The 14,916-nt window shown below is 43.9% G+C and overlaps 1 protein-coding gene across 1 annotated transcript in view; it reads left to right on the forward strand.

Annotated features, from left to right (window-relative positions):
* The window catches only part of LOC119778921 (peptidase inhibitor 16), a 45,795-nt gene extending 35,579 nt beyond the window's left edge, over positions 1-10,216 (forward strand). Inside the window, exons 5-6 of the mRNA XM_038278378.1 lie at positions 6,301-6,392; positions 9,620-10,216. Coding sequence (XP_038134306.1) covers positions 6,301-6,392; positions 9,620-10,020 — 493 coding nt within the window. The 3' untranslated portion in view covers positions 10,021-10,216. The remainder of the gene's footprint in view (positions 1-6,300; positions 6,393-9,619) is intronic.
* Positions 10,217-14,916: the final 4,700 nt, after the last annotated feature.

The raw sequence follows: 14,916 nt of genomic DNA on the forward strand, positions 1-14,916 counted from the left end.
TCAGACTGTTGACTGTCCAACAAGAAACAACTGGACAATCAACCTCTTGTATGCTAATGTTAGTGATGCATACAGAGCCGCACCCCTCCCCCCACTGGGCAAGTCTGACCACAACCTGGTTCACCTACAGCCAAAGTACACCCCTCTGGTTCAGAAGCAGCCGGTTACGACCTGCACCATCAGGAGGTGGTTCCCTGAGATGGAAAGTCCCTGAGGATCTGCTTTTATACCTCACACTGAGATGAGCTGATTGAACCGCATGGTGAGGTCATAGAGGGGATAACACACTGTCTGACGGACTACCTGAACTTCTGCACTAAAGGGCTCCCAACTGTCAGACAGTCTGCTACTACCTGAATAACAGGCCTTGGGTAGCAAGGGAAGTCAAATCTGTCCTAAACAGGAAGAAGGTTGCCTTCAGGAGCAGAGACAAGGAGGCCATGAAGGCAGCAGGAGGTAAAACACTGTGAGGAAAGCCAAAGACATCTAAAGAGAAAGGTGGAGCAGATTCTGAGGGAGAATAACATGTGAGGCGTCTGTGAAGGTGTGAGGACCATTACAGGCCACAATACAAAGACACTAAAAGTAAAGGACGCGTGAAACCGTGTAATTTTAACCTAAAATCTTTATGTATAAAAAATGTAAAAAAGATTACTATTCTGATTTTTCTTCTTCCAATTCTTACACAATTTACACGGTCAAAAACTGTATTGCTCCAGGTCTAAACAGTCAGTCCAGAGTGTTTTACAGGAAGTGAGACTTTCAAGATAAAACCAAAGCTCTCAATAAAATGACCTAAACAAATCAGTCCCTTCACTGAACATGACATAAACAAAAGACAAACCATAATGCAAATAACTTAAATATTTTGTATTTATGGCTCTAACAGAGAGGACATGTGACCCGAACAAGTTCTTCAACAGGTTGGACCAGCCTATGACCCCTACACCACTGCTAGAGCCACATCCCCTTCGCCCAACAATTCACCTCCCCGCAAGAAACAGCACCTCCACCCCCAGCCTCCACCTGCCCCCCCCACCTTAGCAATCACAGCACCGCCAACCAACTCTGCTCCTGAAGCCCCCCCACCTCCACACCTTCCCTGCCTCACATCACCACAGACCAGGTCAGACTTCCACCCAGGAAAGCAGCAGGCCCGGATAAGGTATTTCCACAGCTAGTGAAAACCAACATTACTGAACCGGGGGAACCAATACAACGGGTGTTCATCCTCAGCCTGCTGCTAGGGAGAGAGCCTACCCTATGGAAAACATCCTGCATCACAGCGGCTCCTAAAAAGTATCGGCCCAGTGAGCTGAATGATTTCCATCCTGTGGCACTCACTTCACATCTGATGAAGATTATGTAGCAGATCTTCCTCAACCTCTTCAGACCTCAAGTATAACACGCCCTGGACCACCTGCAGTCTGCACCATCAGCCAGGTGTAGGAGTGGAGGACGCCATCCTCTACCTACTACACTGAGTCCACTCCCACCTGGAGAAGAAAAGCAGCAAGGATTCTCTTCCTGGACTTCTCCAGCCCAACCAGCCCTCCCTGCTCAGAGACAAGCTGAATAGCCTGGGACTTGACCCCAGGTTTACTAGTGGTTCCTAGAATATCTAAAAGTAGAATGGGAGGCAGATCTTTTAGTTATCAGGCTCCTCTCCTGTGGAACCAACTACCAGTATTAGTCCGTGAGGCAGACACCCTGTCTACTTTTAAGGCTAGGCTTAAAACTTTCCTTTTTGATAAAGCTTCTAGTTAGAGTGGCTCAGGTCATCCCGAGCTATCTCTATAGTTCTGCTGCTATAGGCTTAGACTGCTGGAGGACATAGGGACCCCTTTTTCATCATTCTGCTTCATTCTATCTCTATTCTCCCACTCTGCAGAATCTGTTAGTTCAATCTCTAACGTTCTGCTCTCTCTGCTTTTTCTCATAGTAGCTTCATCTGGTCTGTTCCTGTTTGGCTGTGACTCCATCCTGGAGAGAAATATCAGCTGTGCTGCTGCCATCAACACCTTTGTTTGTAGATGTTGGAGCTTGGCCTGTTTTCCAGTGTAGTCCTGTTTCTCTGACTGTGACTAACTGGATGTGCTCTCTTCATCCTCTGACATGGGAGCTGGCTCGGAGCTCGTCTGCCTGGCTGTGTGTTTCCTGGACGGGGCCGCCTGTGGAGCTGGTTGACAGTTGCCTTTTGTATCTATGCTTCTTTTTCTATGTCTGCTTCTGTCTCCTTGAACCCCAGTCGGCCTCAGAAGATAGAAATAAACTGAATAGAATTTAACTGGATGACTGAGAATCTTCACCAGCATAAAGTCAATCCTCTAAAGTTTAACAAAACATTGAATCTTTTGCCAACATTAACTTCTTAACATCCACCTCATTTTGGGTAATCCTCGCCTATTTTGCATACCCAAATGTAAAAGCAAATAACTTAGGAACTGTAAACCCAAATTACATGTACAATACATAATTTCTTAATATATAAATTAAAATTGGGTGAGTAGAACACAGACCAAGCTGCATCAGTTCAAACATGGATCAAAGTTTGGTTTTTTTATTCTCTGAAATGATAGGTCTTTTTTGAACAGCAGTAATAAAGACATTCTTGAGAAAAAAAGTTTCATTGTACTAAATTTCTTCTACATCATGTCAACCACAAATGCAGAAAATTGCAGACCTCTAGCTACAACAGTTCCAGATGTGGGGTTTGGAACTTTTGGTGTCAGCTTGGAGCTGCACGCAATGGCTCCACCTGCTGGTAGAAATTTTACTGGTAGAATGTTATGCATTTTAAATTATTACCCCACTTAAGGTCGACCAGGTCGCCGGCGACTCTGTGGGTTTTAAGAGGTTAATAAATAATAAACAACTGAAATATTAATCTGCTTACTTTATTCATCATATATTTCATATAAATGCAGTATCAATAAAAATGAACATTGAACAAATCCTCTCCTCTTGACAGATGCTAACTAGGGACATCACATGTAAACAAAGGACAAGGAAACCAGCAGCTGTGCCAAACACTGGAGACCGAGTGGAAACATTAGTTCAAAGGAACAACTTGAACATATAAAAAAAAGTAAAATGCTGCAGTTGTAAAAAATGCTCGAACAAAGAGGAAAGTTGTGGACGACTTAAAATGTGGTTCTTTAACAATAAAGAAGAAAAAAGAACCGGCTGTAAGCACGTGATTTGAAAGAACTGCAGCATTATGACAGCAGGACTGAGCGTTGGCAGCCATGCAGCTGCAGTGACTGTAGGTGGCTCAGCTTTAAACGGAGCATCTAGATGTAAATACGTGGTGACATCTATTCAAAAACCCTATTGGATTGAATTGATACTGCAACACTCACACATGCACATTATGGTTCAAATAATTGAAGCTATCTCGCACAAAATAGATCATACAAGGCAGAAGCAATCCAAACTTCTCCCCGAAACCTTGTTTGAAGAAGTTGCCAGGTTGGTCAATAAAGTCAAGCTTTCACAACATCATAAAACAAAAGAAAGACAAAAAGCCAAATTCAAAAGATTACAACAGAAAGCAGCTTTTAAACAAGATAGCAACATGACTCAGGAGGATAACATCAACATCAAGGTTGAAGACAAGTGGGTCAAAAACCTATCTAGCAGACCACTGACAAAATCAGAGATGGATGTACTGAGTAAAGGCCTGAATTTTGCCATTGCTCCAGAAGTACCCGTTGTGGAACTGATCACGGCCACTGAATTGGCCATCAGGAACAACAACCTGGCTGAAACGGAGGCAGAGCAACTCAGAATGAAGGTAACAGCCACCCTGTCCAGCGCCAAACCACCTCCTTCCAACCTCACACCCCAGGAAATGAAAGCCATAACATCCCTGAGCCAGGACCAAAGCATCACCATATTACCAGCAGACAAAGGAAGATGCACCGTAATCCTCAACACCTCAGACTACCAAGACAAAATTATCACTCTACTGAAGGACACTAATACATATGAATCCTTGAAAATAGATCCAACCAGCGGCTACAAAAAGAAAATAATAGACTATCTCAAACAACTTGAAAAAGACAAGGTAATTAACAGCACAGCCTATTTCAGATTATATCCAGGGGAGGAAATTCCATGCTTATATGGACTTCCAAAAATTCACAAAGAAGGGGCTTCACTCAGGCCCATTGTCAGCAGCATTAACTCAGTAACATACAACATTGCTAAACAGCTTACTAATATCTTAGCTCCATTGGTGGGGAACACACCACATCACATAGAAAACTCCAAAGACGTTGCCAACAAAGCCAAACATTTAAGGATGACACCAGGAGAAACCCTGGTATCGTTTGATGTTACTTCACTTTTCACATGCATACCTATAACAGAGGCAGTGGAAACAGTCAGGACACGTCTTCAACAAGAGTGATTTCAAAACAGGACTAATTTCACTCCGGACCAGATCTGCACACTACTGGGCCTTTGTCTTTCCACAACCTATTTCAAATTCAGAGGAAATTTTTACAGACAGAAGCATGGCTGCGCAATGGGATCTCCAGTATCACCAATTGTAGCCAACCTTTACATGGAAGAAATGGAAAAGAGAGCTTTAGACACTTTCAATGGAATACCACCAAGCCACTGGTTTAGATACGTGGATGACACTTTCGTCAAAATCCAGCTAGAGGAAGTGGAAGCTTTCACCAAACACATCAACTCTGTTGACCGTAACATCCAATTCACCAGAGAGGATGCCAAGGACAACAAACTACCTTTTCTGGACTGCCTGGTGAGCATGGGAGGAGATGGAAGCCTAAACATTGAAGTGTATAGGAAACCTACTCACACAGACCAGTATCTTCTTATTGACTCACACCACCCACTGGAACACAAAATCTCAGTCATCAGAACCATACAACACTGGGCAGAACATGTCCCTACTAAAACAGATGGGAAGCAAAAAGAACAGAAACACATCAAAGATGCTCTCCGAAACTGTGGATATCCAAACTGGGCTTTTATCAAATCAGCAAGGAAATCCAAAAGACACGCAACAGAAGACAGCGATGGGAAAATTAAACGCAAAAACATCACAATCCCTTATGTTGCTGGAGTGTCTGAAAAGCTCAAGAGGATTTTCTCCAAACACAAGATCCCAGTACATTTCAATCCAAACCAAACCCTTAAACAGAGGCTAGTGCCTCCTAAAGATAAAACCCCCAGACCGAATATGAGCAGAGTGGTATATGCTGTTCAGTGCAGCGAGGAATGCTCTGATCTTTATATTGGAGAAACCAAACAACCGCTCCACAGACGCATGGCCCAACACAGAAGAGCGGCCGCCTCTGGACAAGACTCTGCAGTACACCTACACCTTGTGGACAAAGGACATTCTTTTGAGGACCAGAATGTCCATATTCTGGATAAAGAAAATAGGTGGTTTGAGAGGGGCGTGAAGGAAGCCATCTATGTTAAGAGAGAAAAACCAACTTTAAACAGAGGTGGTGGACTCAGATTCCAGCTTCCAAAAACATACAATTCAATCATAGACATGATCCCTTCCAGATATCACCAAACCCCCCACCCCATCATAGAGGAACGAGGGACCTACCCGCTCCAGCCGGTGAACAAAACCTCCTTAACGACCGACCCTTAACAATCATAGACAGGTTTTCAGGTATTACAGGAGACAATCCCCCCCTTAATGGCAATCCCCCCCTTTAACGACCGACCCCTAGAATCATAGACAGGTTCAGATATTACAGGCTAACGATGGAACTAAACGACCCATTCATCGGTTACCATCGCATGTTTCCAAGCAATACAAGGCCTTGTCCATATAAGACTCAAACTCACTGCGGATCCAGACATTTGAATTGAGAAAAGCTTCCTGGAGAGGTGGCGAAACGTCTTCAAATCTTGAAAACCAAGTCCAGTGGATATTTTTTGAATTTCTACGGAATGACTATGACCTGGATGACTGAGAACCTTCATCAGCATACGTTCAAATACATTAAACTGAAAATATGTGAGCATTTAAAGGAATTTATTTCAACCTACTTGCTTTTATTTTAATTCAACCCAAATTATTAATTTTATCTAGTGACCCCAATTTCTTAACAATTATGAATCTGCAGAGGATTCCTCTGAAGATACATGTTGGAACAAAACCTGTGAAAACACTGACAGACTCTGTGCCACTGGTTGGGTTAAAAGTACTCCCCCTAGTGGACAGCAGTAATACTCTGTTCTGGATGTTGTCTAGTCAGGATGTTCTCAACTTGTTCCATGAGCTATTTGTGTTTCTGTGTTCAGAGGGAACTATGAAGACCAGCGGCCGTATGTGGAAGGGGATCCCTGCTCCAGTTGTCCACATAACCTCCAGAAATGTGAAAACAACCTCTGTGGTATGAAACACACTCTTGATCTGTTCATCCTGACTTGCCTGTCTCAGTCAATCCATCCTAAACAGATCCTTTCAAACATAGAAGATGAGTAAAATCAGTGAAACCACAGACTGAAGGATTTAAACTGGAAGTTGTTTGGCTTAATGAACCTAAACTCTGGTCAATTGGTTGCGGTTTATTCCAAAGCCAGGCTTCATTGCTCCATCTCTACTTCTGCTCACCTTACCTGTCTGATCGACAATTAGAAACAGGTTAAATCAGGGTTCCTAAACCCTGGTCCCTAGGGCCCCCTGTCCTCCATGTTTTAGGTGCTTCCTGCCTCCACAAACCTGACCTCAGAGAACAAGTAACCAACAGGCTTTAGCCATATCTGATGGCTGTAGAGGAGGTCATGGGATCAATTGAATTAGGTGTGTTTGGGTAGAGACACATCTGAAGCATGAAGAGCTGCAGACCCGTGGGACAGGGTTAAGATACCCTGAGGACCAGAGTTAAGGTACCCTGAGGACCAGAGCTAAGTGACCCTGAGGACCAGAGTTAAGGTACCCTGAGGACCAGAGCTAAGTGACCCTGAGAAACAGGGCTAAGTGACCCTGAGAACCAGAGCTAAGTGACCCTGAGGACCAGGGTTAAGTGACCCTGAGGACCAGAGCTAAGTGACCCTGAGGACCAGAGCTAAGTGACCCTGAGGACCAGGGTTAAATGACCTTGAGAACCAGGGTTAAATGACCCCGAGGACCAGGGCTAAGTGATCCTGAGGACCAGAGCTAAGTGACTCTGAGGACCAGAGCTAAATGACCTTGAGAACCAGGGTTAAATGACCCCGAGGACCAGGGCTAAGTGATCCTGAGGACCAGAGCTAAGTGACTCTGAGGACCAGGGCTAAATGACCTTGAGAACCAGGGTTAAATGACCCCGAGGACCAGGGCTAAGTGATCCTGAGGACCAGAGCTAAGTGACCCTGAGGACCAGGGTTAAGTGACCCTGAGGACCAGAGCTAAGTGACTCTGAGGACCAGGGTTAAGTGACCCTGAGGACCAGAGCTAAGTGACTCTGAGGACCAGGGCTAAATGACCTTGAGAACCAGGGTTAAATGACCCCGAGGACCAGGGCTAAGTGATCCTGAGGACCAGAGCTAAGTGACTCTGAGGACCAGAGCTAAGTGACCCTGAGGACCAGGGTTAAGTGACCCGGAGGACCAGAGCTAAGTGACTCTGAGGACCAGAGCAAAGTGACCCTGAGGACCAGGGCTAAGTGACTCTGAGGACCAGGGCTAAGTGACCTTGACGATGAGGGTAAAGTGACCCTGAGGACCAGAGCTAAGTGACCCTGAGGACGAGGGTTAAGTGACCCTGAGAAACGGGGCTAAGTGACCCTGAGCACCAGGGCTAAGCGACCCTGAGAACCAGGGTTAAATGACCCTGAGGACCAGGGCTAAATGACCTTGAGAACCAGGGTTAAATGACCCTGAGGACCAGGGCTAAATGACCTTGAGAACCAGGGTTAAATGACCCCGAGGACCAGGGCTAAATGACCTTGACGATGAGGGTAAAGCGACCCTGAGGACCAGAGCTAAGTGACCCTGAGGACGAGGGTTAAGTGACCTTGACGATGAGGGTAAAGTGACCCTGAGGACCAGAGCTAAGTGACCCTGAGGACCAGTGTTAAATGACCTTGAGAACCAGGGTTAAATGACCCCGAGGACCAGGGCTAAGTGATCCTGAGGACCAGGGTTAAGTGACCCTGAGGACCAGAGCTAAGTGACTCTGAGGACCAGGGCTAAGTGACCTTGACGATGAGGGTAAAGTGACCCTGAGGACCAGAGCTAAGTGACCCTGAGGACCAGAGCTAAGTGACCCTGAGGACCAGGGTTAAGTGACCCTGAGGACCAGAGCTAAGTGACTCTGAGGACCAGGGCTAAATGACCTTGAGAACCAGGGTTAAATGACCCCGAGGACCAGGGCTAAGTGATCCTGAGGACCAGAGCTAAGTGACTCTGAGGACCAGAGCTAAGTGACCCTGAGGACCAGAGCTAAGTGACCCTGAGGACCAGAGCTAAGTGACTCTGAGGACCAGAGCAAAGTGACCCTGAGGACCAGGGTTAAGTGACCCGGAGGACCAGAGCTAAGTGACTCTGAGGACGAGGGTTAAGTGACCTTGACGATGAGGGTAAAGTGACCCTGAGGACCAGAGCTAAGTGACTCTGAGGACGAGGGTTAAGTGACCCTGAGAAACGGGGCTAAGTGACCCTGAGGACCAGGGCTAAGGGACCCTGAGGACCAGGGTTAAATGACCCTGAGGACCAGGGCTAAGGGACCCTGAGAACCAGGGTTAAATGACCCTGAGGACCAGGGCTAAATGACCTTGAGAACCAGGGTTAAATGACCCTGAGGACCAGGGCTAAATGACCTTGACGATGAGGGTAAAGTGACCCTGAGGACCAGAGCTAAGTGACCCTGAGGACGAGGGTTAAGTGACCTTGACGATGAGGGTAAAGTGACCCTGAGGACCAGAGGTAAGTGACCCTGAGGACGAGGGTTAAATGACCTTGAGAACCAGGGTTAAATGACCCCGTGGACCAGGGCTAAGTGATCCTGAGGACCAGAGCTAAGTGACTCTGAGGACCAGAGCTAAATGACCCTGAGGACAAGGATTATGTGACCAGAGAACCATCTCCTCATGAGCTGATCTTTTCATCAGGTGTGTAGCAGCAGAGAACTCTGGAGGACTGGAGTCGGTTCAGGTGCTGTTTAGGACTGCCCTCTGGTCTGCTGTAGTTCAAACTTTCTTGTGACATGTTTAGTCAGCATGGTTTTAGTGGAACAGTCCCCAGACCTCATGCATTGTTCCTGTGCTACTGATTTTGTTTGCTTTACCTGCTGTTGAAGACAAATTTCTTCCCTTGGTCTGAGTCTTCATTTCAAGAGATTAACTTTTTTTCTTCTCCATTTTTTCCCTGTGTGGGTTTTGTTCTTGTGTGTTTTCCATCATCCTCATTTAGATAAAGGTTACTCGGTAAACGCGTCCTATCTGCTCTTTAACTCGTCTTGTATTAATCTTACTAAATTCTCTTTTTAACATCCTTCAAAACGAAATAAGTCTTACGGATAAGAAAGAATTTAGGTTTTTGCTTTGATTGTACCTTTGTTCAGCGCAAATAAATGAACTGTAATCAGAGTTTGACCATTTCTAGGCCCTTAATGTGTGTGATGTTTTCTGTTTTCCAGTTCCAGACATGGTGGATGATGGGGATATAACTAGTAGTCCTTCCGATCCTGCACCAGAGGGCACTCATTCATCTGCAGATGTAGCCTTCTTTGATACTTCAACCAATTCTCCCACAGTTCCCAGTATCTTGACCACTGATGTGACATGTTGCACCAAGAGTCCTCTTCCAGGAACTACTACTGAACAGGAATACTTTTCTACTGATGTTCACACATTGTCCTCATCTGGAAAACCTGGGGAGGATGGGACCAAGGAGGAAGAGGAGGAGCAGAGAAGGAAGAGAATCATCTGGAACCAGGAAATGTGGAGGAAGTCGGTGCCTAAGGGCAGAGTATCTGTGGGTTCTGTGTCCAACCCAGCGGTCCTGTTGGCCTGCCTTACTGGCCGATTTTTTCTGTAAGAGAACAAGACCAACGTTTACAGTTACTTCAGTAAAACTCATCTGGTAATAATTCACACCCTTGCAGAAACCAAACTCCATCTGTAGAAAGTCTGGACTGAACTCTGGGTCAAACAAAGTCACTAAAACCTGTTTGATTGTTAATGGGATCCATAACGTCTCCAGGAGTGGAGAAAATCTCCCAGAGCCAAAGAAACTATTAGAACCCAAAGCTTAATACCTGAATCCGGTCCAAACCGGTTCGGTTTACATGAGAATGGCTGATGGCTTTATGACGTTGAAGGGACGGTTCGGCTGCTGGGGCGAAAGACACATTCTGTGTAGAACTCATGACAAGGTTCTGGGGAACTAGGGGACAAGGCCCAGTTGGATTTGAAGGTTCTTTCCTTCAGCAGAAACCTTGGTATGAAATGATGTTGTCTTGAACTCCAAGCCTGATTGTCTTCTCAGAACAAATGTTCTGTTTCTGGCTTTGAGGTGAGAACATCGAGCTCCTTTGCATATTTAATGGTTTCTCTCCTCTAACAGCTTGAGTAAGAGTCAAGTTCCCTCCTCCTCATAACATCAGGTTCTGCTGTAGCCTGATTCTCGCCCCAGGATTAAATTAGACCCCACTGCTCTGCAGACTTTGATTGAACACCGTGAAGTTTTGGGTCTCCTTGGTTTTACATGGATCTGAATCTCCCTGAATGGTTCCTGGTCTGAGGATCTGTGAGCGTCAGATCACTCTGCAGATACTAAATCCATGATTTAGTTGGTATGATGAGGCTGATCCTATGACATAAATGTTCCTGCTGGATGGAGATGGAGCTCCACCAGCTGATGCTCACAGACCTGCCAAGAAAACCGATGACATTCCTGGAAAAAAGCATCGAATAGAAACTATGCGTAGAGGTTTATAGAGAGCTGGGATGGAATATCAGTCCAAGAATCAGCTTCAGAAGCTGGAGTTTGCTGAAATGTTTTCCTTCTTCTCCCAATCAATCTGTGCAGCTGCGCAAACATGTCATTTCATCAAGCACCATCTTTAACACCAACAGAGTCAAAAATAGAATATCCCAAAATAATGAGACCAAGAATAGCTTCAGTCTAGTTTGTCCTTCTGGGTTTGTGGCCCATTGTGACCTGGAACTCCTTTCTTTCTCTTTACATGCTGGGAATGTTGTTTTTGCTGATTTGAATGTTTTTCTGCAGGGAAACCAGCTAAACTCACAAATAACTTTTTAACATAACATAAAGTTTCACCATGGGCGTAGGTTTGCATAGGGACCATAGGGACATGTCCCTACCAAAATTTTGAACCGACCTAATTGTCCCTACCAATAATTGAATGTGAGCAACATGTTTATAATTTACAGCAGTAGTTGTTGCAGCAGTGGCTTCTTTTCCTCTCGCAGCTCCTCTGCCTGGTCTCTCCTGTCCCTTTCATGTAGCAGCGCATGGAACTGTGCTGCGCTGTTTAACTCCACTCTCATTGGTTGTTCTGCCTTAAGTTCCGCCTTCTCTCTCTCTGATTGGCTGTTTTCTAGTCCGCGTGTGCTTGGAGCACAACATTGAAAATTTATTCACACTAGAATGCAGCGGTTACTACAGTTAATATTAGGCTACAAAACAGTCCCAATAAAAAAAATGAATATCATGCACACTAAAAAACAAAAACCTTTTTTTTTCTTTTATAAAACGAAATATTCTGAGTCAGCCAGGAGTTCTGAAGACTGTTGGAAAAATGGGCAAATAAAGGCTGTAAGCCATCAACATTTCTGATTCTTAGCCACAGCCACCTAAAAAAGAAAATGTGAGGGTTTCCTTTTTACCGATATTTAGTTGATATTACTGTTTTCATTTTTTTGTTTTTATTTTTACAATTTTGATATAATAACTGATCTAAGTGGGTTGCTCTGTGGGGAAAGGCACATTTTACATTTATATTACTGTATGTTTTAAAGTCTCTATACTCCAGTTAATGATGAATCACGTACTCAATTAGTTGACGATTATTGAAATAATCAATTAATATAATTCATTTTTTCAGCCCCAGATGAAATACATGAAATTGTACACAGAGTAACTACAGCCCAGATGTTCAACTTTTATAGTGAAGTTAATATTTTAATGAATGTATTACTTTGCTTGATACAGAGAGAGAAAAGTAGGTACAAATATTAGAGTGGGGTTTAACTCTGCATAATTCTATATCTTCAAAAGAAAATACTGTATTTAGCTTCTCTCTTAGTCGTTCAAATGAAACCGTTTTCAAAGTGGAAAACAGTCCTAATTCCACATTCTTCAGAGCCGGTGATGCTTCAAACATTGATAAACAGCATCTAATGAGTGTAGAGCTTATAACATTTTTATTAATGGAGCAAAATGTTGCTTTTCTCTTTTAACAATGAATTCCTCTTATCAGTACGGATGCTCACATCGAGCATAAAAAAGGGCATGCATATTGCATAGCACCAATGACACCAGACCAATAGTGTCCCTACCAAAGTTCAAATCAAACCTACGCCCTTGAGTTTCACAATGATTTTTCACCAGGATACCAAAACAAAATGCAGGAGAAAAGGTCTTAAAAGAGACAACCCTAGTTTTCCTCTTCCTGAAACTGGATAATAAATCAAATTCATCTCAGCATCCGTGTCAGAACGAAAAAGAGCAACAATCTCTGATGAAGATGATGTAAATGTCTGTTTATGCCATAAATAAAGACGAAATTATCTTCAGTGACACTGTTTCTTTAAGATTTTGTTCAAAGATTTATTCTGTTCTTGAAAAACTTAGTCTTGTTTTACTGCAGGTTTCACAGCTGGAGGCCTTGTTGATGTAATTCAATTCAATTCTATTCAGTGTATTTCTATAGCTCCAATTCACATCATGTCATCTCAGGTCACTTTCCAGTTCAACCAGATCATCCAGTCAGATTGATTCAAAGTTTTCTATCTAAGGAAAACCAGCTGATTGCATCGACTCATTGACTCTTCAGCAATCCCTCACACTAAGCATGCTTGTAGCGACAGTGGAGAGGAAAAACTCCCTTTGAACAGGAAGAAACCTCCAGCAGAACCAGGCTCAGTGTGAGCGGCCATCTGCTGAGGCCCACTGGGGTTCAAGGAGACAGAAGCAGACATAGAAAAAGAAGCATAGATACAAAAGGCAACTGTCAACCAGCTCCACAGGCGGCCCGGTCCAGGAAACACACAGCCAGGCAGACGAGCTCCGAGCCAGCTCCCATGTCAGAGGATGAAGAGAGCACATCCAGTTAGTCACAGTCAGAGAAACAGGACTACACTGGAAAACAGGCCAAGCTCCAACACCTAGAAACAAAGGTGTTGATGGCAGCAGCACAGCTGATATTTCTCTCCAGGATGGAGTCACAGCCAAACAGGAACAGACCAGATGAAGCTACTATGAGAAAAAGCAGAGAGAGCAGAACGTTAGAGATTGAACTAACAGATTCTGCAGAGTGGGAGAATAGAGATAGAATGAAGCAGAATGATGAAAAAGGGGTCCCAATGTCCTCCAGCAGTCTAAGCCTATAGCAGCAGAACTATAGAGATAGCTCAGGATAACCTGAGCCACTCTAACTAGAAGCTTTATCAAAAAGGAAAGTTTTAAGCCTAGCCTTAAAAGTAGACAGGGTGTCTGCCTCACGGACTAAAACTGGTAGTTGGTTCCACAGGAGAGGAGCCTGAGAACTAAAAGATCTGCCTCCCATTCTACTTTTAGAAATTCTAGGAACCACTAGTAAACCTGCAGATTGAGAGCGAAGTGCTCTGTTAGGAACATAAGGAACAATCAGATCTCTGATATCAGATGGAGCTTGGCCATTTAAGGCTTTATATGTGAGAAGGAGGATTTTAAATTCTATTCTGGATTTAACAGGAAGCCAATGAAGAGAAGCCAGGATAGGAGAGATATGATCTCTCTTTTTCATTTTCATCAGAACTCTGGCTGCAGCATTTTGGATCAGCTGAAGGTTTTTAACTACAGTTTGTGGACTTCCTGATAGTAAAGAATTACAATAGTCCAGCCTTGAAGTAACAAATGCATGGACTAGTTTCTCAGCATCACCCCTGGACAGGAGATTGCTCATTTTTGCAATATTCCTCAGATGAAAGAAGGAAATTCTAGAAACCTCTTTGATCTGGGATTTAAATGACAGGTCCTGATCAAAAATAACACCAAGATTTTTTACTTTATTATCTGAAATCAGTTTAATCCCATCCAAATGAAGTGACTGGCTAATCAGTTTCTTTTTCAGAGACTCTGGTCCAAAGACTATAACTTCTGTTTTGTCTGCATTCAGAAGCAGAAAGTTAAGAGTCATCCAGGTTTTTCTGTCTTCAGACATGCCTGTAATCTATGTAATGGGTTAGCTTCATCTGGATTTATAGACAGATATAGCTGGGTATCATCAGCATAACAGTGGAAATTAATCCCATGCTGTCTAATAACTCTACCGATTGGGAGCATGTATAAAGTAAAGAGAATTGGTCCTAGCACTGATCCCTGTGGTACTCCACAGGTAACCTTTGAGCGTGTTGAAGATCTATCATTAACATGAACAAACTGAATTCGATCAGATAGATCAGATTTAAACCAGTCTAGAGCTGTTCCTTTAATTCCAACTAAATATTCAAGTCTTTCTAAAAGAATATTCTGATCAACTGTATCAAATGCAGCACTGAGATCCAACAGGACGAGCACAGATACAAGTCCATTATCTGAGGCCATGAGAATATCATTAGTGACTTTCACCAGAGCTGTTTCAGTGCTATGATGAGCTCTAAAGCCAGACTGAAACTCTTCAAAAAGTTCATTATGGTGGAAGTGATCGCAAACTTGTTTGGCAACTACTTTCTCAAGAATTTTAGATCAGAAAGGAAGATTGGATAT

The sequence above is a fragment of the Cyprinodon tularosa genome, unplaced genomic scaffold (genome assembly GCF_016077235.1).
Source record: "Cyprinodon tularosa strain WSP-4 unplaced genomic scaffold, ASM1607723v1 ctg1015, whole genome shotgun sequence".
NCBI classification, from domain to species: Eukaryota; Metazoa; Chordata; class Actinopteri; order Cyprinodontiformes; family Cyprinodontidae; genus Cyprinodon; species Cyprinodon tularosa.